At 46.0% G+C, this 22832-nt stretch overlaps 2 protein-coding genes across 2 annotated transcripts in view; both read right to left on the bottom strand.

Annotated features, from left to right (window-relative positions):
- LOC113013133 (voltage-gated potassium channel subunit beta-2-like) overlaps positions 1–22832 on the bottom strand; it is a 280115-nt gene that overhangs the window by 95938 nt on the left and 161345 nt on the right. Inside the window, exon 9 of the mRNA XM_026153786.2 lies at positions 11401–11487. Within this exon, the coding sequence (XP_026009571.1) occupies positions 11401–11487 (87 nt within the window). The remainder of the gene's footprint in view (positions 1–11400; positions 11488–22832) is intronic.
- LOC145422854 (uncharacterized) lies at positions 951–7467 on the bottom strand. Its single transcript, XM_080294721.1, has 2 exons — positions 6117–7467; positions 951–5251 (listed from the first exon to the last, which is right to left on the bottom strand). The coding sequence occupies exon 2, from the start codon at positions 2333–2335 to the stop codon at positions 989–991; it is 1347 nt and encodes a 448-aa protein (XP_080150847.1). The 5' UTR covers positions 2336–5251; positions 6117–7467; the 3' UTR covers positions 951–988.

The following is a 22832-nucleotide window of genomic DNA, read 5'->3' as shown; positions in this document are numbered from 1 at the left end:
CAGCTCAAACAACCGCCTAGGGTGAGTGACAGAGTCTCCCTTCATTCGCCTTTTTTGTCAAGGGATAGACAGACTGTTTCCCCCAAAGCTGCGAACGCCAGCTACATGAACACTACAGCTCATGTTTCTCCGGTTCGGGAAAATAAAAGTTTTCGTTTTAAGAATGACTATTTTCCCATTGGTTCAGAAGACTGTGCGCCTGATGTTTTTTCAGATCCAGGAGTTAAGACTGTTCCATCTGGATCTGTTTATTCTGGAGCTATGTTTATTCAGTCAGCTGCCCATCCGCTTTCAGCTCAGTCCCCTGCTCAGCAGCCATCTGTAGCTCAGTCTCCAGTGTCCCCTGCTCAGCAGCCGTCTGTAGCTCAGTCTCCAGTGTCCCCTGCTCGGCAGCCACCTGTAGCTCAGTCTCCAGTGTCCCCTGCTCGGCAGCCACCTGTAGCTCAGTCTCCAGTGTCACCTGCTCGGAAGCCGCCTGTAGCCCAGTCACCAACTCCACCACCACCACTTTCGCCTCAAGCTCAGTTAGCCGCCCGGCCTCAAGCTCAGTTAGCCGCCCGGCCTCAAGCTCAGTTAGCCGCCCGGCCTCAAGCTCAGTTAGCCGCCCGGCCTCAAGCTCAGTCTCCAATTCCACCACCGTCGTCATCCCAACCATTGTTTCAGTCACCCTCAGTTCAGCCTCCTGTTCAGCAGCCGCTAGCCCTGCACCCTGTGTCACTTGCTACCCCGGTACAACAAGCTCAGTCAAATCAATCTAAAAGGAACTGTGTTTCATCAGTTTGTTCTAAGCAGAGCAACAAACCTCATAATGTAATCATTCCTAAAAAGCTGGCCAGTTCAGAGACTGTGACGCGCTCCAGGGCCTCCCCAGAGACTGAGTTTCAGCCCTCAGCCTACTCTGGACCCCTGGAGGCTAGGAACCCAGCTGAGGACTGCACCCGGCTGTCACTGCCTGAGCAGAGTCAATGCTCTGGGCGGCTGAAGTCTGCTATGTGTTTGCCAGAGGCCCGTGCGCCTGCTGGTCCTGTTCTGTCCCTGCCAGAGGCCCGTGCGCCTGCTGGTTTTGTCCTGTGTGTTCCAGGGGCCCCTGTGCCCACTGGTCCTGAGACTGTTCTCGCTGGAGGGCCCGAGGAGCCCGTCCAGCCTCCTTCCTCGTCAGCTGGGGGGCCCGAGGAGCCCGTCCAGCCTCCTTCCTCGTCAGCTGGGGGGCCCGAGGAGCCCGTCCAGCCACCAGCTGCTCCACCAGCAGCCTCATCCACGCTTGCAGCAGCAGTTTCATCCATGCCGGCGCCTGCTGCAGCGCCTCCGTCTCCAGTTTCCACGCCGCCGCCAGCTGCAGCCTCCGTGTCTTCATCCACGCCAGCTGCAGCCTCCGTGTCTTCATCCACGCCAGCTGCAGCAGCCTCCGTGTCTTCATCCACGCCAGCTGCAGCCTCCGTGTCTCCACCCATGCCGTCGCCTGGCTTGGCTTCGGCTTCAGCATCACCCACGCCTGGTCCGGCTCCGGCTTCAGCATCACCCACGCCTGGTCCGGCTCCGGCTTCAGCATCACCCACGCCTGGTCCGGCTCCGGCTTCAGCATCACCCACGCCGGCTCCGGCTCCGGCTTCAGCATCACCCACGCCGGCTCCGGCTCCGGCTTCAGCATCACCCACGCCGGCTCCGGCTTCATCTTCGCCTGGTCCGGCTCCGGCTTCATCTTCGCCTGGTCCGGCTCCGGCTTCAGCTTCATTTGCTTCGCCGGGTCCGGCTTCGGCTTTATTTGCTTCGCCGGGTCCAGCCTCCGCATCCGCTTCAGCGTCGTCTGGTCCAGCCTCCGCATCCGCTTCAGCGTCGTCTGGTCCAGCTCCCGCGTCCTCATCCTCGTCTGGTCCAGCTCCCGCATCACCAGCTTCGTTTGGCCCAGCCTCTGCCTCATCTGATCCAACCTCCGCTTTGCCTGGGGCTGCAGGGGCCACGCAGCCTTCGGGTCCCCTCCTACCGCCTCCACATTGTCGGTCATCTGCCAGGCCGCTTGTTGGGCATCATCCGGACTTCTGTTTCCGCCACTGCCTTCCGCGTGGCCGGCCTCCAGGCTTGCATTCCCGCCGCCGTTGCCGTCCGCACGGTCGGCCCCCAGAACTGCTTCCTCGCCGCTGTTGCCGTCCGCACGGTCGGCCCCCAGAACTGCTTCCTCGCCGCCGTTGCCGTCCGCACGGTCGGCCTCCAGAAGAGTTTGCCCGCCGTCGCCGTGTGCACGGTCTGCCTCCAGAACTGTTCGCACGTCGCCACCGTTGCCGTGTGCACGGTCGGCCCCCTGGACTTTTTGTAGACTCTTGGTGAGCTCTGGTTTCATTTTGTTTTTGATATGCTTTCCTGCGTTTTTTGGACTCTGGTGCTCCTTGTTTTTTTGCTTGGGCTCTGTCCCTCCATCCTGGACCCCCTCCGCCCGCCCTGGCCTGGTGCTTTGTTGTGCTTTTTTTTTGTTTGGGGCTGTTGGGAGTCAGCCCTTAGAGGGGGGGTACTGTCACGGTTCTGGATCCGTTGGACCCAGTATTTTGAGTTCATTATGTTTTGGTACTTTTGCATCATGGATTTTCCTATGTTTCTCTGGTACTTGGTGTTTCAGTTATCTTGGTGTTTTTCTATATTATGATTTATGATCTGATGCTGTTGTGATTATGATTATCATTTAGTAGCCTTTGGTCAGTGTCAAGTCTGTCTCTGTCTAGTCTGTGTCTTAGGAAACAAAACACACTTTACTGTTTTACTTTGAAGGTTCTTGTTCCTGTCTGATGTTAGTATGTGCAGCTTTGTTCCCCCTGTCTCGTTAGCCCTGATCTCTCCCAGCTGTGTCTCCCTCCTGTTGCCGATTTCCCCGTCACTACCCTGTGTATATAAGCCCTGTGTTTTCCCATGCTCAGTGTCGCGTCGTACCATCAGTTTATGCCTGTGTTTTCTTGGTCTCAGTGTTCCGTCCTCACTTCATGTTTGTTTTCCTGCCAGCAATAAAGCTGAGGTTTTTTGAGTTACATTCCATTTTCCGAGTCCTGCATTTGGATCCTCATCTCTGCCTGCCCGCACACAGAGCCCTGACACAAATGTTGTCCAGGCTACGTTGGTGATGCAGTTTTTTTTTTTTTAATGTGTATGATATTTTTGTCATGCGCTTTTAAAGCCGGTCCTACAACCGCATCCAAGAATAACATGCAGCTTATCTCAGAACTGTCGGTGAAAATTATTCTTGGAGCTAGGTTTAATTGAGCTGCATTTTAAAGAGGTGCAATTTCACAATTTGTGTATATTTTCTAAGTTCACTATTTTGTCATGTGTTGAGAAAAACACAGATTTAAAAATTACATGGTCTAATATTTACATTTAGCATATAACTGCAACATGCTTTTTTTCGTTTTTTTTTTTTAAAGATTCGCAAGGACTTGAAATTCAAAATTTCAGACTTGTGACTTTACTCGGACTTTTACACCAGTGACTTGAGACTCGACTCTGACTTGCCTGACATTACTTGAGACTTGACTTGAGACTTGAGGATAAAGACTTGAGACTTACTTGAGACTTGAGGATAAAGACTTGAGACTTACTTGAGACTTGCAAAACAATGACTTGGTCCCACCTCTGGGAATATATTTTGTTTATTAATAAACAGCACACAGTGGTCCCGCTGTTCATCCGTCACTGCTTCGCTTTTTCGCTGATTTTCTTTTTCTTTTCTTTTTTTGCACCGTACAGCATTGCATTCTGCAGCCTGATTGACAAATCTCCTCCGTGTCGTGTCTCCTGCGCTTGCCAAATTTATCATGTTTGGTTTTGATAACTATCACGTCCAATAGAAAAAACAGCACAAAAATACCCATAACTATGAGCCTCATTCGGAAATAGACACCTGCACAGTGAGGGAAAAAGGCGCACGAAAGTGGCAGGCAGATGAAGACAAACCGCGGCATAAAAATACTTTTACGTTTAGCAATCTACAGAGGTTCGCACTTTGAGAATCAATTGTGAGAACTGTGACCAATGTTCATGTGTGTGGGGAAAACAGTGTATAAAGTGCGTGACCAGGGGCTAGTTATTCTGAGAACCCCTGCTGCAATAAATGAGGGACCACTGTATACACTTTCTCTATGATTATTGTATTCAACCTGTTAACATTTAATACTGTATTGATAGAGCCAACTGATTCTGCAGCAGAGCAGTTGCTTCTCCTGGCTCCCTGAGCTCCTGCTGCTGCACCACAGGTATGTACAGCAAGCACTGATACCTTTTTAGTCGGTGGGATTCCCTTGTGATCACCTTTACTAAATATCTACAACCAATCTGATTATATCCTGTTTTTGTTTTTCAATGTTGAAATTAAAATCTAGTAGCAGCCTTCTCATTTCTTTGTGTTTTGTGCTGTTTTACAGGCCCACAGAGGGGGACGGGTCCCAGGACGGTCCATCGGCGGTGGAGCTGGCCATCCTGGAGTCCCTGAAGAGGCCACACCAGTCTCCAATGGAGCATTTCCTCCTCAGCCTTGTTCCTGCTTTCGAGAGCAGCTGGGTCCTTTTTATTCCTGTCTCTCTGTAAATACTTATATTTTATATATTTATGTTTAATGTTTTTCTGTTTGAGAATTCTAATATTATTTCAAATAAATTTTTATAATGACTAATGTCTCAGTTCTACTACACAGCAAATGTTGGCACACGACTTGACACATGTAGAATTTATTTCATATTATACTAATGACAAAATATACTAATACAGTGGGATGCAAAAGTTTGGGCAACCTTGTTAATAGACATTATTTTCCTGTATAAATCGTTGGTTGTTACAATAAAAAATGTCAGTTAAATATATCATACAGGAGACACACAGTGATATTTGAGAAGTGAAAAGAAGTTTACTGGATTTACAAAAAGTGTGCAATAATTGTTTAAACAAAATCAAGCAGGTGCATAAATTTGCGCACGACAAAAAAGAAATGAAATAAATATTTAGTGTATATCAATGTGTGTCTCCTATATGATATATGGGGTGCCTTTGTCTGGACGTGCTTCCCATCCAGAGCTGCACAGCACACAGGGAAGTTCCAGCGCTCCTGGAATCCCTCTGTGATGGACCGCCAGTCTCCAGGTGATGGCACAGCCATGAAGTCGTCCACTAGACAGTCCCAGATGGCCGTCGCTACCTGGGGAGTGATCTGGGTCACCGTGGACACACCGACTCTGTAACTGAATGCTTGGTCCTGAAGGAGTCCCCGGTGACAAGGAACCTGGACAAAATTGTTCGAAATTAGTATTATGTGTACTGCAGTTACAAAATACATTATTCAAATTCCAAAATACTTTTGTGATGTCAGATTTAAATCACAAAACTTAAAACTTACATAAAACATTTTGTAATTATAAGGATAATTACAAAATGTTTATTAGATAATATCTAAAACAGTTGTGTTTTGTTTTAACTTTAACATATCATAATTTGATTGGTAGCAACTTTTACAACTACAGTGTGCCAATCACTCATAATTCCTAAACATGTCAATCAGGTAGGAATGAAGTAAGACATTAATAGAAATAAAGAGTTGTATGTTGACATGTAGCCCTTTCCTTGCTTAAATCATTAATATTTTTGAAAAATTAATCTGTGATAAGACATAGCTTATCAAGATAGAACCATGTAACTAAAGATGAACCAAACTGTTCAGTTTTATCTAACTCTGTTTTAATAAAGGCTGGTGACCCCTGTTATAGAGTCTGACAGCTGCAGGGATTATATACAAATATTCAACTATCCCAGAATTAAACCAGGTCTAAATAAAAAGGAGTGAGTATTACTACAAAGGTTAACTCAGTGGTCCTAATGCTACAGTTTGATATCAGCAAACACCGAGTGCATACATTGATAGGACACCACAGCCATGCTATCATTGCAAACACTGATAACAGCATAAATCGAATTAAATCAGCACTTGATGAGACCTTCTGAGTCGTCTCCGTACCACAGTTCGCTATCAGTAAACACCGACGGCATTCATTGATAGCATAGCACATCCATGTTAGCAGTCTATAAACGATAGTTTAGCATATTAGCACAGGTATCAATAAAGGACTACCGTATTAAACACTTTTACTGACCTCAGGCAGACGGACAGGCGCTCTGCAGGTGGGATTGAGCGCCTGTAGTTGGTGTCTAGGCGGGCGATGCTTGGACCAACGCGGGACAGCAGGTCCTCAAACTGGGCGAGGGAAAGTAAATAGAGAAGGGAGACTCTCTCTTCAAACGCTAGCTCGACAGCTGCCATCTAGCAAACATACCGGTCTGGCACAACTTCCTCTCACATCCCTCCCACATTTCCGGTTCACACGCGTCAAAATATGCAATTTTGAGGCGCGATTGGATGTTTCTTGGACACGCATAGAGGTGCGAATGTGCACGCGTCAAATTAGGGGCGTTTGGGGCGTTTTGTTCGCATCCATCGCGTTCGGTGTGAACACACCGTTAGACATACAGCATTAGCTTCTGGAAAGAATAAAAAGTAGTCAATTTTTCAATTTTTTTCTCAATTTTTCCGAATGGTGCATTGCTGTTGGGAGTTTCTTCCTTATCGCTGGGAGAGCTGTTTTTTTGAGAGCTACCAACACGAGCTACGGCTCAGGAATGTTTCCGCTGCATTGACAACTACTTCTCTAACAATGACCTGGACTGGCAGAACTGTGGTGGGCTGTCAGTAATGGTGCAGCTTCAATGACTGGCAGGCATCATGGCATCACAAGGCAGATTGGATTCGGGAGACAGACACTATCTCTACTTTTAAGATTAGGCTTAAAACTTTCCTTTTTGCTAAAGCATATAGTTAGGGCTGGACCAGGTGGCCCTGAATCCTCCCTTAGTTATTCTGTGATAGACGTAGGCTGCCGGGGATTCCCATGATGCATTGACTTTTTCCTTTCCAGTCACCTTTCTCACTCACTATGTATTAATAGACCTCTCTGCATTGAATCATATCTGTTATTTATCTATGTCTGCATGTTTTTATCCTGTTTTCCTTCTCTCACCCCAACCGGTCGCAGCAGATGGCCGCCCCTCCCTGAGCCTGGTTCTGCCGGAGGTTTCTTCCTGTTAAAAGGGAGTGTTTCCTTCCCACTGTCACCAAAGTGCTTGCTCATAGGGGGTCATATGATTGTTGGGTTTGTCTCTGTATCTACTGTACAATATGAAGCGTCTTGAGGCGACCTTTGTTGTGATTTGGCACTATATAAATAAAATTGAATTGAATTGAATAGATTCTTGATATTGCACCAGAAGCTAAATGGACCCACTGTTTTCTCCACCGTGAAAGTAGGGCTGGGTATCGTCACTGATTTCTAGAATGGATTCAATTCCGATTCATATGGTCCCAAATTGATTTGATCCACGATTCGATTCAATTCTATTTGAATCAGGGAAATTTTGCCTCAGACAGTCAGAAGTATTATAATTCTAATCACGCATCAGTACATTTCCATATTTTTATATCTATAAAAAGAAAGCTAACACTTGCAAGACTTTATCAAAGGTGTAAGCATCACAGCAGATGCCTTTGTGTCAAAGTAACTGAGGATAAAACACAGAAAAACATGAAGGAAATTTTCCTGGCCTGGGATTTTATAGCAGATAACCTTAAAAATATTCTGCAGTAGATCAAAAACGAAATAAAAACCATTAGTCAACATATGAACATTACCTGATGCTGCTGAAGTGCTGCAGATCAAAGTCACAGAGGTTTTATTAGAGACACAGCTAAGCGTTTTGCAATTTTGCATAATTTTAAAAAGTTTGAATTTGTTCAGTAGCCTATTGAACAGCAGAAATGAGGCTTTCTTTTGGAAGTAAGTGAAAGGAAAAAAACAGCGGCCGACAGCGCTGTAAACAACTTGTGCGTAATAAGAAAGCGAATAATACAGAAAAAAGAGATTTTAGACGGGAAACTGTTCTTGAAGTACAGAGAGAGAGAGAGAGAGAGAGAGAGAGCTCTGCAAGAAGTGTGGTTTTTATCGTGGTGAAAGCAACACAGCAAAAGTAAAAGGGAATTGATGATGATATTTATGTGAAGCGTAGTTTGGATCTTCTTTTGCTGCTGGTTCAGTCAATATTGTTTGGAGAGAGATAAAACCTGCAGCTTCAGAATCTAGTGCCAAAAGGATGTAAACACATAGCGCGGACCCGCCGAAACATCAGAATCAGTGAGCTGTTGGCTTTCAGCCCCGACCCTGTCCGTGCCGTCGGGACAGAAAGGCGACATCTCACTGATTCTGATCTGTCGGCAGGTCCGCGTTTTGTGTTAACGTCTTTGTGCAGAATCCGTGTCTGCTCTCATTTACTGTTTTAGCTGTTTGGTGGTTGTTAAAATTTTGTGAGGTTTAACCTGAGATTCTGGCGTTTCGGGCAAAATAAATTTATATTAAAAAAACGATTCAGGATTTTAATGAATCGATATCATGTTATCCAAGCTAGAATTGATTTTAATCGATAAATCGATAATCAAAACCCACCCCTCGTAAAAGCCTTGCAGCAAAAAAGAAGATGTCACCAGAGTTGCATGAGGTGACGGATGAATTTTCTGTGGATCCCACTGAAAATTATGGAATTCCAGCTTCAGGAAGTTCCCACTGACAGCACTTTAAAGTTCCATTGGGGCGAACTAAACCTGGGCTCCTTCTGGATTGCTGTCTTAAAGAAGTACCTATGTCTGACACTGAGAGCTCATAAAACTTGTTTTTCCATTCACAACTACATATCTGTGTGAATCAAAATTTTTCATTGTGGCCACAACCAAGATCAAAGCCCGGAGCAGACTCAGAGTAACACTAGAAGGTACTCTGAGCTTCACCCAGACTAGATCTGATCGTTAGTGATGTGCGGATCGATCCTGAAATATTGATTCCTCTGATACCAATCATTTATGTTCTAGAATTGATTCTCACATTAAAATATCGATATTTTAGTAATTTAGGGTAAATTTGTAGTTTATCATTAACAGGAACACAGTGGAAAGAAACTATAACATTCAGATTGTCTACATTCAAAGGAACTACTCCTTCTTCCGCCTTTCATAGTCATGTGCGAAATACGGCTGTATAAAAGTCTCGCAGCCCCTTAGCGTGCACACTCACAACAATGGCTGAGCGTAATTGGAGTCATGTGCGGACGTATTTTACCTCCACAAACAGCTGAGACGTAGTTTGCAATACATGTGGCAAAAAAGTGAGGTGTTGTGGCCCTACTTGCCAACCTTGAGACCTCAGAATTAGAGAGACGTTCAAAATACATTTTACAGTGTTTATTTATCGGGTAAAATATGTTAAATGTCACCGTTATTATTGGCCGACCCGGAAACAGCGCGGGTGTCCAAATTCAGAGGCTGCTTCCACCTGATGACCCGGCCTTCGCGGTCTAAAGAAAGCCGGGTAGTACGTCACAAGCTCCCTCGGTGGAGTGAAACTCTGCCGTCTGCTCCTTGCTATCTAAAATATAACAGGGCGCTGACGTAAACTCTCGACCATCTCACACTTTTACGTTTAATTAGTTTTCTGTTTGACATTTATTCAGCTGTGTGAAAACCTCGGAGGAACCCTCCTAAATGTATTAAATTTAATTTAATAAAGTTTAATTTAATTGAATCTAATCTAATAACGCAGCCAAACCGATTTACTCACGAACAAATAAAACACTGAAAAGGCCAAACAATAACATTTTGAAGTTATCAAAGTCAATGGTCAATGGTCAATGGTAACTTTATTGTCCCTGATGGGAAATTGATTCGCAGTATGTCAAAACAAACAACAAACATACAACCAACACATCACGTACACTCATTAAAAAAATACTATAATATAATATAAGCCTGATAAAACAACCTAGATATTCCATCGAAAAAAGTGCAATGTGCAATGGCAACAACACTTACAATTTAGTGTTTAGTGACTTATATATCATGTTTAACCCGAGTAATGAAAGACCACGGGGGTTTGAAAACGATGTGTCGATCGCCTCAGATATTTGAAGTTTACACAGCTACATTCTCACTTGAAAATATGTTAAAAGTTTTTTTGCGACCCAGAAAGAGAAATAAGAGTAATATTAAAACTAAGTAGCTGCCGCCATTGGTGGAAACTGGAATTGGCTGGGCCGCGCTATGAATTCTGCAACATGGTTTTTCAACTTTGTTGTCCAGGTGGAAAATCAGGAGAAATTTGGGAGAATGGTGGCTCCGGGAGATTTTCGGGGGGGGACACTGAAATTCGGGATTCTCCTGGAAAAATCAGCAGGGTTGGCATGTATGGTTGTGGCAACATCACTAACCTTGTCAAACACCTCACAGTAAATCATATCACAGAATATGACGAGCGTATGTTGAGGCGAACTGAAGAGGAGGACAGGGACAGGTGCTGCTAGGGCGAGACAGACGTCTCTCACGGAGTTCTTTAGTGCTGCAGGCAGGCAAGGTGTTCAAAATGCGCACAACTTCCGTTTTTTTATTTCTATATGATGAACTCTGCATTATTAAGTGATAAGAACAAGTAATCTGATGTCCTGTAATCATTATGATGCTATAATTTGAGATACAATAAATAAAATTAGTTTTTGTACAAAGTATCGGTATCGGATCAGTATTGTCGATACCACCCTGAATATTACTTGGTATCGGAAAGGAAATCAGTGGTATCGCACATCACTACTTATCGTGTCTCAGAGGCAGGCTCAAATGTTTCTTTAGGAGGTGAATATTAAAGAGCAGTTACAGCTTGTCAAAAAATGGACTGTTGTGAATGTTTATTGTTGTTCATTTGTCTCAAATATAAAGAGTAACTTCTGGTTCTGCCAATGAAAAAAAGGTGTACTGCTGAAGCATCTTTTAGATTCACTCACAGATTATAAGGCTATAATTCATTTGCACTTTATTTACATTTTATAACAGTTTATTTATTCATTTACTTAGAAAATTATTTTGAATGTATTTATTTTATCAACACATTATTTATCCAATTTCTATTTTTGCCTTGTCTCTTTTAATGTATACTTCATTGATCCCCGTGGGTGAAGCACTGGCAGCCACTGGGCGCCCGGGGAGCAGTGTGTAGGGACGGTACCTTGCTCAAGGTAGCCAGTCAGTGGATTTGAACCCTTGACCTTCTGATCATGGGGCCACCACTCTACCTACCGAGCTATCCTTGACCCTATAAAACTGGAGATGCTGGGGATTGAACCCAGGACCTCATACATGCAAAGCATGCGCTCTATATCTGACCTTTGTAAGTGAATATCAAAAGAATGGTATAAAATGCTATATGGGCAAGCAGACAAACAATGATGACGTTTATTTAAATAAGGGCTATAACACTAGCCCTGTAGTGGGTAGGAGGATTAGTATCCACATACCTTCAATAGGTGTATTGGGATCTGGTCGATTCGCAAAAACGATGTCTACATACTCCAGCTGAAGCCTGTCAAGTGATGCTTTCAGACCTGTTTTATAAAGAGAAGTTTGTGTATATAAATGGTAAATGGCCTGTATTAGTATATTGCTTTACTTAGTCCCTATGAACCCCAAAGCGCTTTACACTACATCCAGTCATCCACCCATTCACACACTGGTGATGGCAAGCTACATTGTAGCCACAGCTGCCTTGGGGTGCACTGACAGAGGCGAGGCTGTCGGGCCCTCTGACCACCACCAGTAGGCAAAGGGTGAAGTGTCTTGCCCAAGGACACAACGACCGAGACTGTCGGAGCCAGGGCTCGAACCGGCAACCTTCCGATTACAAGACGAACTGCCAACTCTTGAGCCACGATCAATAGCCTGGTTGCAATGACATTTTTTAACTGTATGTTTAAGCTTGTAACAGACATTCATGCAATATAATGAAGTAAATGCAGAATAAACACAATGAATGTATGCTTAAATTCAAAGAGAATTTGAATAGTTTTCTTCAGGCTTTTAACACAGGTTCTCTCCTGTGAAATACAAAACCTATATACTGTACTAATAGGTAAGTATACACTCATATATAATATACAGGGTAGGCCATTTATATGGAAACACCATAATAACATGGGAATGGTTGGTGATATTAAAGTCCTGTTTGTGGCACATTAGTATATGTGAGGGGGAAGACTTCTTAAGATGGGTGGTGACCATGGTGGCCATTTAGAAGTCGGCCATCTTGGACATAACTTTTGTTTTTTTCAATAGGAAGAGGGCCATGTGACACATCAAACTTATTGGTAATGTCACCAGAAAAACAATGGTGTGCTTGGTTTCAACATAACTTTATTCTTCCATGAGATATTTACAAGTTTCTCTTTGTTCACAGCCATTGACATGTCGAAGAGGATAAAATGTGAGGAGCGGATGGAAATTGTGTTGATATCTGGTGAACGCAGTAACTGGGTCATTGCAGCAGATTTCAATGCAAGCAGTGTTGGGTAAGTTATACATTTTTTTAAAGATGGAGACTCTACAGTATGCAGCAGTAGCATGTCTTCCACAATGTAGCCTGCAAACTTTTTCAAGCTCACCTTCAGACGCTTTCTGTGCTGCTGAAGTAAAATCAAGTTTTGCCTGCTTAGCTGGAGTTGCCGCGGTGTTATCCATGGATGATGAACAAGGATCACTCAGAAGTGTTCGTCTATGCTCTCATTTCAGAAAAGTGAAGAGACAGGAATATGTCAGTTTCATAAAACAGCCACACGCTTCAGCCGAGTCCGACATCTTCCGCTTTAGAACACAACTATGCAGCAAACTGGCGCGAAATGACGTGCACCTGCACTACAACGATGTTAAAGCGGCAGAGTTTACTTCTACGTTTAGAAGATAAATCATTGAAATTAAATAATGATATTCAGCAAGTTTAATTATGTTACAATGTAACACAAGTACATTGTAAGTAAACTGTAATTAAAATACCTAAAAATGAACAGTAATTAGTTACTCTACTTTTTCAGTGAAAAAGTAATTTAATTACAGTAACGCGTTACTTAGTAACGCATTACACCCAACACTGATGCAAGACACCCTACGAGACCACCCATCTTCCATGCTACAGTTAGCAAACTGCTTGCTAAGTTCCGTGAAACTGGTTCAGTGTTGGATTTGCCAAAATATGGACGCAAGAAAACTGTCACTAATGAAGAAACATCAGTGGCTGTCCTAGCGAGAGCCCACAGTGTAGCACTCGCCGCATGTCACTGGAGAGTGGCAATAGTCGAACATCCCTTCGGCGGATATTAGCTACTCACAAATGGCACACTTACAAACTCCAGCTACTGCAGCATCTCAACGAGGATGACCCAGATCGGCGCACAGAATTTGCAGAATGGGCAAAACAAAAATTGGAACAGGACCCTCAGTTCACACAGAATATTTTGTTGAGTGATGAGGCAAACGTTTATGTGAATGGTGAAGTTAACAAACAAAACCACCGCTATTGGTCTGACACTAACCCACATTGGATGGATCCCTCCAAGACTGTTGGAACAACAAAAGTGATGGTTTGGTGTGGTATATGGGGTACAATGATAGTGGGTCCATTCTTCATCAATGGAAACGTCAAGGCCATTGAAATTGCTACATGATGATGTGTTTCCCTCTTTATGCACTGAAGCTGGCACGCAGGCCCGGCCCTAACCAATCTGGCGCCCTAGGCAAGATTTTAGGTGGTGCCCCCCTACATCGGCAGTGTAGTGTATGTACTCACAAGAAACCGAATAGCTTTGTCTTTGACCTTTTTTTTTTTACTTAAAGAAAGCAAATTCACATTCAGAATAATTAACAAGATAAAAAAAAAAATGAATAAATAAATGAATACAAAAAATAAAAAATGAATATATGAAATACAATAACACCGCTTGATGCTGCTGCATCACTGGTGGGTTGTGCTGCTGAAGTGGAGGCAGCAGCGGTAGATGTGGTAGATGGCCCAGGGGTGGGATTTAGAAACTTCAACAGTGCATCTGAAGAGAGGAGTATGTGACACCACTGAGTATTAAAGTCTAATAATAAAAACATAGGAATAAAATAGGATTCCAGGAATAAAATGAAAAACCAAAGAGATATATGTATGATGTTAACTGATATGCAAATTAGATTAGATTCAATTTATTGTCATCATTACAGTGAAATGCTGAATAGCAGAATGCAAAGTAACAGTATAATATCATATGAGAATGTTATGTTATGATTATCTTTGACCGAATCACAGCAGTGCTCATATTAAAAAACAGCATTCCCTCTCATGTGATATTGCTTAATTAACATTAATGATGTGCACTTTAACAACTAGGCTTACAACTATAATATATACAGGGGTGGAAAAGTGACTATTACCTGCAGGGTAAACGTTAGCTAACCAGAAGGCAATAAAAATGTAAACAAAAAACACCTGCTTAAAAGATTAATACAAATGAGGAATGGTGGGAAAGGTGGGAGTGCTGTAATTACCTAACGTTACATTATTATTTTCCATAACAATTTAGCCCCCTCCACAATATTAACTGACGTTAAAACAGTTAACTAGCTATTTATTGATTAGCAATTAGCGAATCATGTAACATTAGCTTAATGCTAAAAATTTAGGTTACTATCACATTCAGACAAATAATTTCATGTAGGCTAACACTACCTACCTCTGTCTTTTTCTCGTTTCTCCTCCTCTTCTTTTCTCTTTTTTCTTCCCTGGGCACCTGACAGTTTGGCCGTTTTGACATCTTGTGTTGATTTTTTGATGTGGTGACGTCCAAAAGGAACCATGATACGGGAAGGGAGGGGGCGCACCGTGCGGGGAGGGGGGGGCGTAATGTTGTAACAAATAATATTTCTATTAAATAAGCTTTACTTTGCATTTTAATCAACGTGGGATTATTTTTTGTAATTAGAAATAATAGTACCAATTTTTTTTTTTCAACATTTGTGGCACTGGCGTGGCGCCCCCTGATGGACGGCGCCCTTAGCATTTGCCTATACGGCCTATGCCACGGGCCGGCCCTGCTGGCACGTTCCCTGAGTTTTTCCAGTAAGATGGTGCACCACAACATTATGGGTGCCAGGTCCGAGCATTCCTAGATGAACAGTTTCCTGGAAAGTGGATTGGTCGTCGTGGGCCAATTGAATGGCCTCCAAGGTCTCCCGATCTGACCCCCTTAGACATTTATCTTTGGGGTCATCTGAAGGCAATTGTCTATGGTGTGAAGATATGAGATGTGCAGCACCTGTTAGGAGCTGGTTGTGTGGTGTTTTTGTCTGTGTGTGTTTTTTGGTGCCTCCCTCTTTGTATAGGTAGGCGGGGCAGTGAGTCACTGAACCTGGCACACCTGTTACTCATCAGATGCATTCTTCAGAAATGTTCTTTAGGAGCTACCTGACAGAAGACTAGTGTCACAACGGGGCGAGTTGCACACAGTAGGTCGGCATGCCCGTGTGGCGTGCTGGCTAGACCCAAACGCGGTTAGGCTAGCAGTGGGTTGGAACAGACACGCAGTTATTCTAGTAACGATCAGTGCACGAAGCGTGGCTTCGGAACTGTCGTTACAGACAGACAGCGAGCGGAGCCGGGATGAAAAAGAGGATTGAAGGGAAAAACACTCACGGTTGCTGAATCAGGCGGAGACTGACGTCAGCAGAGTTTCGGAGCTCCTGACATGAAGAGAATGATGTCTGAGCGGCGAACAGGTGGGTGGTGTCTCTCTTTTAAACCCGACCCCGTGATCAGCTGATCACCGGCTGACAGGAACCCCCCCCCCTCCGAGGACCGGCACCCGACGGGCCAGGACAGCGGCGACGGAAATCCGAGATCAGGGAAGGATCCAAGATGAAGCGGGACAGCACCCAGGAGCGCTCATCAGGACCATAGCCAGCCCAGTCCACCAAATACTGGACCCCCTGACCCCGGGGACGGGAGTCCAAGATCCGCCGGACAGCGTAGACAGGACCCCCATCGACGAACCTGGGCGGGGGCGGGGCCCGGGAGGGGGGCACCAGCGAGGAAGTGACATGCTGTTTAAGCTGCGAGACGTGGAAAACCGGATGGACCTTCATGGCGGGCGGAAGCCGGAGACGGTAAGTCACGGGGTTGAGCCAGGCAGCGACTTCGTACGGGCCGACGAACCTGGGAGTGAGCTTCTTGGACTCGGTGCGCAGCCGCAGGTGCCTTGTGGAGAGCCAGAAGCGATCCCCCGGCCGGAAGGGATGACCCGGGCGGTGGTGGCGACGATGCTGCCGGGTGTACAGAGCGTTGGCCCGGGAAATGGCAGCCCGCGCCTTGATCCAGGCCTGACGGCAGTGGCGGAACATCCGTTCAGCAGCAGGTACGTCAACCCCCGCCTCCTGATGGCTGAAGATAAGAGGATGAAAACCATGATAGACCTCAAAGGGCGAGAGACTGGTGGCTGAAGAGACGTGAAGGTTATGAGACAGCTCAGCCCACACCAGGTAACGAGGCCAAAGCGACGGTTGGGCGGAGACGAAGCACCTTAAGAAGCGCCCCAACTGTTGATTGGTCCGTTCAACCTGCCCATTGGTCTGAGGGTGATAACCGGACGAGAGGCTGGGAGATGCTCCAATCAGGCGGCAAAAGGCTTTCCAGAACCTGGCGGTGAACTGGGGCCCCCGATCGGAGACTATGTCCTTGGGGAATAAGTGAAGCCGGACGACATGGTCCAGGAGGAGCTCGGCCGTCCGTTTGGCGGAAGGGAGGCCGGCCAGAGCGACCAAGTGCACCGCCTTAGAAAACCGTTCCACAAAGGTGAGGATGGTGTCAAGACCGTCCACGGATGGGAGGCCGGTAACAAAGTCAAGGCCGACATGGGACCAGGGACGTCTCGGCACAGGGAGAAGGTGAAGGTCGCCAGCGGGCGGCTGAGTGGAGGACTTGGCCCGAGCACAGGTGTCGCAGGCGGAAACGAAGTCACGGACGTCCCGAGTCATGAAGGGCCACCAGAAGGCACGACGGAGGAGCTGGAGGGTCCTGTCGGACCCCGGGTGACCAGAGAGCGGGGAGGAGTGAGCCCAGAGCAAGGCCTCCTGATGGCACCGGGATGGTACATAGAGCCTCCCAGCCCGCGCCAACATTGGAGGCATCCACCTCCACCACAAAATCTCTGGCAGGATCAGGGTGGAGCAGGACGGGAGCCGTAGTGAACCAGCGGATAAGGTCTCGGAATGCCTGTTTTGCACCTGGGGAGAGGCAGAAGGGCTTGGGCAGGTTAGCTGGTTTGGTGAGGGATGTCAGTGGGGCGACAATGGTGCTGAAATTGCGGATAAAGCACCGATAGAAATTGGCAAAGCCCAGGAAGCTCTGTAGCTGCTTAAGGCTGGAGGGCTGAGGCCACTGGGTCATGGCTTGGACCTTTTGCGGGTCCATGGTCAGGCCATTGGAGGAGATGGTGAAGCCCAGGAAGGTGGTGGACCGCTGATGGAAAGCACACTTCTCCAGTTTGCAGAACAGCTGGTACTCGAGCAGCCTGCTCAGCACGGCCCGCACATGGCGAATATGGTCCACTTCGGTGCGGGAGTAGATCAAGATGTCATCTAGATAAGCAAACACCCACCGGCCTAGCATATCCCGCAAGACATCGTTGATCAGATGTTGGAAGACAGCAGGGCTGTTGCAGAGGCCGAAGGGCATCACCAGATACTCCCAGTGCCCGTTAGGGGTGATGAAGGCTGTCTTCCATTCGTCCCCTTCCCTAATCCGCACCAAATTGTAGGCGCTGCGTAGGTCTAGTTTGGTCTAGGTCTAGTTTGGTGAAGATGCAGGCCTGGGAGAGGGAATCGAGTGCGGTGGATAGCAGAGGGAGAGGATGGCGGTTCTTGACAGTGATTTTATTCAAGCCCCGGTAGTCTATACAGGGGCGGAGCCCGCCATCTTTCTTTTTGACAGAGAAGAATCCCGCAGCTGCAGGGGAGGTAGAAGGGCGAATGAAGCCCTGTTGGAGAGCCTCAGCAACGTACTCCTCCATGGCTTTATCCTCTGCGGGTGACAGCGAGAACAGACGACCACGAGGAGGGACCGCTCCCGGGAGGAGCTCGATGGCCATGTCGTAGGAACGATGTGGAGGGAGAGTAGAGGCTCGCCTCTTACTGAAGACCTCAGATAGGTCATGGTAAGCCGGAGGGATCTTATCCAGATCAATGGGCTCCGGGGGTGACGCCTCTTCTGACTTAGAGTCCTTTTCAGTCCGGAAGAGAAGGCAGCGGCGTGGACACCGGGGACCCCAGTCCAGGATCTGGCAGGAAGACCAGGAGACGTGGGGGTCATGTTGACGGAACCAGGGGTATCCGAGGATGAGAGGAGAGGAAGTGGCCGAGACTACTAGAAACCGGATCTCCTCCTGATGATCCCCGATAGACATGCGGATTGGCTGGGTCTGGAACTGGATCGGGTAGGGTTGGAGTGGTCGCCCATCTATTGAGGTCACCGGGAGAAATCGATCGACGGAAGTCAACGGAATGCGAAGTCGAATGGCTAGTTTTTGATCGATGAAGTTCTCAGCGGCTCCGGTGTCCAGGAGGGCTTCAGATGAGAACTGTTGGTGTGTCAGGTGAAATATTACTGGTAACAGGAAACGAGAGGGGTCAGAGGAGTGGGAAGGGCCAGGTGGGACTCCCCCGCAGTCTACCTGGCGTCGTCGTTTCCCGGATGTAGCGGGCACTGGGGACGACGGTGTCGAGCTGATCCACAGTAGGCGCAGAGACCCTCACGCCAGCGTCTCTCTTTCTCCTCTTTGGGGAGTCCACCCAGCTGCATGGGCTCCTCGCTGGATGTACTGCTTGGGCTAGCAGTGGCTCCATCAGAGGGGGGAGGTGGCCGCAAAGACGTGGTCCTCTGAGGCTGGAAGGGTTTGAAGGCCCGAGGGGTGTGGCGACTCATTGGTCGATCTTCAGGGCGAAGTCCACGGCCTCATCCAAGGTTTTTGGGGGCTCACGGCCGGTCATCTCATCTCGGATGTAATCAGCCAGTCCCTCCAGAAAAATAGAGCGCAGAGAAGCATCTCCCCATTGTAGCTTAGCGGCCAGGGTACGGAATTGAGAGGCAAAGTGGCAGACGGGTCGACTGCCTTGGCGTAGATGAAGCAGCTGTGACTCCACTTCCACTTCGCTGCTCGGGGGAGCGAAGTGGAAGTTAATTCCTCCACAAACAGGGAATAGTCATTGCAAGCTGCCGATTTGTTGTAGTAGAGAGCCGCGGCCCATTCCTGAGCCTGGCCAGACAAGAGAGAGGTTAGCAGTACCTTTGCACGGGCAGTGGTGTATTTAGTGGGCTGACACTCGAACAGCATGTCTAAAGTGGCAAGCAAACCATCAGGCCGGCCATCAACTCCGTTCCACTTGTCTGGCAGTCCGATCCGGGGCTCCGCGCTCACCGGCGCTGGCTGACGTTGCAGCGAGGTGACGGAAGTGGAAAGTTGGAGGACAGTTTCGGTGAGGGACTCCATTTTTGTGCACATCCGATCTACCACACCGCGAAGATATAGCACTTCGGCTTTCAGCCGTTCGAATTCCGCTGGGTCTATAGTCGGCTCAGACATCCTGTCACAACGGGGCGAGTTGCACACAGTAGGTCGGCGTGCCCGTGTGGCGTGCTGGCTAGACCCAAACGCGGCTAGGTTAGCGGTGGGTTGGAACAGACACGCAGTTATTCTAGTAACGATCAGTGCACGAAACGTGGCTTCGGAACTGTCGTTACAGACAGACAGCGAGCGGAGCCGGGATGAAAAAGAGGATCGAAGGGAAAAACACTCACGGTTGCTGAATCAGGCGGAGACTGACGTCGGCAGAGTTTCGGAGCTCCTGACATGAAGAGAATGATGTCTGAGTGGCGAACATGTGGGTGGTGTCTCTCTTTTAAACCCGACCCCGTGATCAGCTGATCACCAGCTGACAACTAGTGTCGGAGTATTGACGTTTTTTGGAGAGTCTGTAATTCTGCCCCTGCCTGCTGGAGCCTTTGGTTTATTTCTGGTGACTGTAAGGAGTTTTGTTTCCTCCCCAGGATTTCACCTTGTCTGGTTTGTTTCCATCAGGTTTTGGCAACAACCAGTACCAAGTAAGCTCTCCAACTCTCTGTAAAATCTCCTTTAAGCTTTTCTTGGTTATCGGGCAAGACCCTCCTAATTCTCACGTCCCTCTCCTTTTAGATCGAGTGCACTTCCTGTGTGTGTTTTCGTCTCCTGCACGTCCTGGCTCCGCGTCCCCATTCATATGCTGTTGTACATTCTCTGTCCTTGTAAAGCCTCCCCTTCACTGTAAATAAACTTTCTTCACCGCAACTCTGCCTCCGTGCGTTCTGCTCCCTGGGTCCATCTGCATTTGTCATAACAGCACCTGAAACTACGGATACTGGATGCCTGTGCTGGCATTTCTCCTGCGGTGTTGCTATCGGTGTGTGAAGAGTGGGAGAAGAGGGTTGCATTGACAATCCAACACAATGGGCAGCACATTGAACACATTTTATAAGTAGTCAGAAACTTGTAAATAACTCATGAAAGAATAAAGTTATGTTGAAACCAAGCACACTATTGTTTTTCTTGAGACATTACCAATAAGTTTGATGTGTCACATGGCCCTCTTCCTATTGAAAAAACAAAAGTTGTGTCCAAGATGGCCGACTTCTAAATGGCCAACATGGTCACCACCCATCTTGAAGAGTCTGCCCCCTCACATATACTAATGTGCCACAAACAGGACTTTAATATCACCAACCATTCCCATGTTATTACGGTGTATCCATATAAATGGCCCACCATGTATATTAGTGCTATCAAACAATTAAAATGTTTAATTTTATTCATCACAGGGTTACTGTGGATTAATTTTGATTATTCACAATTAAATATCATTCAGTTTTATTCTATATTAATCACATTTCATTTTGCATGAACAAACAGACTCGAGAAAAAAGGGAAAATATACGCACTTAGCATGTTTATTGAACATCTTGAACATTCATGCTAACAAAAAACTCTGTAAACATTTATCCACAATCTATTTGTCATTCTTGGGGATGCACTTCAATTCCTTCAAATGAGGAACCAAAGCCATATACAGCACGTGAAAAAAGTAACAGTACACCTTGTGTCAAAATTTGATTGATGACCCTAGCCTTGACCTTTTGACCTTATCGGAAGTACTCCGGAAGTGACTAATCGAATCCAGATGTGTGACTAATTTGATCCGTATGCGTGATGAACTGCATCCGGTCGGGGAAGTACTGCGCAAGTGACTAATTTGATGTGACGAATTCAATCCAACAAGAAAAAAACATTTATGTTTTTTCCAGAGAGGGAGGGGGTCGGTGGAGGGATGGTTGAGGAAAAGTTCAGGGACAATTCTGATCAGAGAGGGAGGGGGGTCATTCCAGGGGCATGAGAAGTCAGGGTTACCCACAGCAGATTTCTGATGAGTCAGTGGAGATCAGAGCGCATGCTGCATAGAGAGACAGAATGGTCGCAGCAGTTAGTTTTTCACAGACAAGAGTTGAACTCATAGTTTGAATTCTGTTTAGTACATTGTTTAAATGATTCAGTCTCTATTATTAGCATCAATATTATGGCAAAGATCTTGATAACCATTTTCACCTACAAATATAACCACTTTCTTGGTAAAGACTGAGGGCTATTTCTTTTTACAATAGCAGCTTTAGATGTATTTTACTTTCTTATATTAACCTTATTACAGATGCAATAAAATAAATACCTTTCAGATTATCTGACTAATAATGGATTAAATTTATATAGCGCCTCAAATTCATTCACTCTCACATCCACACACTGGTGGAGGCAAGCTACACCAGTGCTTGTAATGAAAAAAGAAGGACTTTCTATTGCTTGTAACCTACAGAGTACCGTGCAAAGAATTTCATAGAGACCTCCCACTCATCTCCTTGTATGTGTAAAAATAACCCTTAGTTAAAAAAAGCACCGCGCCCATATTCAGAACTCGATCCTATTTAGCATCCCAAATAATTTTATTGAAGCTATTTTACCCCTCTGTGGTAAAGAGTTTTCTTTTTTTAAGAGTCACTTTTACGACAGGTTTATTATTTTTTAAGAGATTGAGAGAAGGAGAGAGAGAGAGAATCGATCAAATTTTTCTACAACACGTTATACCACTCCGGGTCTGGAAGGGTGATATAGCATGGACCAGTCGGATGACTACGTCAGATGGAAGCATGACCAGAAGCGTGGCAGGGACTTTCCCAGTAACCGGAAGCTTACCGGGACTTTCCCTTTGACCTTCATCCTGCTCCATTATCAACCATTAAATGTTTCCTAAATATTGCTGTAATGTAACAACAAAGTTAGTTTGTTAAGATCAGACATTCCTTACACATTCCCGCAGACTTGAGTTGTCACCAAATTAGCTTCTGTGGGACAAATAAGCTTCAGGGACTGACTTGTTTATTAGAGCTGACCTTTACAGACGTTTGACACTTGGTCCCAAAGAGAAATTTGACCCTCCGAAACTAATATCAGATAAAAATAAAACAAACAAACAAAAAAAATCCCACAATGCTGTTTAGTTATGGCAAACAGTAACCACTTACCTCAACTTTGACATTTTTTTTTTTCTCAGCCATTTATTCTGAAAAGAAATACACATGTTACAAGGACAGATATGGACAGTTTCGAGACAATGCACATTGCAGAGTACATGAATGAGAAGTAGGAATTACTCCTCTCTATACTTACACTCCTTCCTAACAAATGCCAAGTCATCATCTCCATATTGTGTGTATGTGTGTGTGTGTATTTTTCCCACTTTTCGAGTTTCATTGGAGTGTACTCAAGTGCACAAGATGGAAAACAGTGTATTA

Source organism: Astatotilapia calliptera, chromosome 20, assembly GCF_964374335.1.
Source record: "Astatotilapia calliptera chromosome 20, fAstCal68.1, whole genome shotgun sequence".
NCBI lineage: Eukaryota > Metazoa > Chordata > Actinopteri > Cichliformes > Cichlidae > Astatotilapia > Astatotilapia calliptera.
This window is presented reverse-complemented; position numbering and strand designations above follow the sequence as displayed.

What these genes read in the sequence shown, in the direction of transcription:
- LOC145422854 (XM_080294721.1), bottom strand. Translation starts at nt 2,335, where the DNA reads ATGAAACCAGAGCTCACCAAGAGTCTACAAAAAGTCCAGGGGGCCGAC.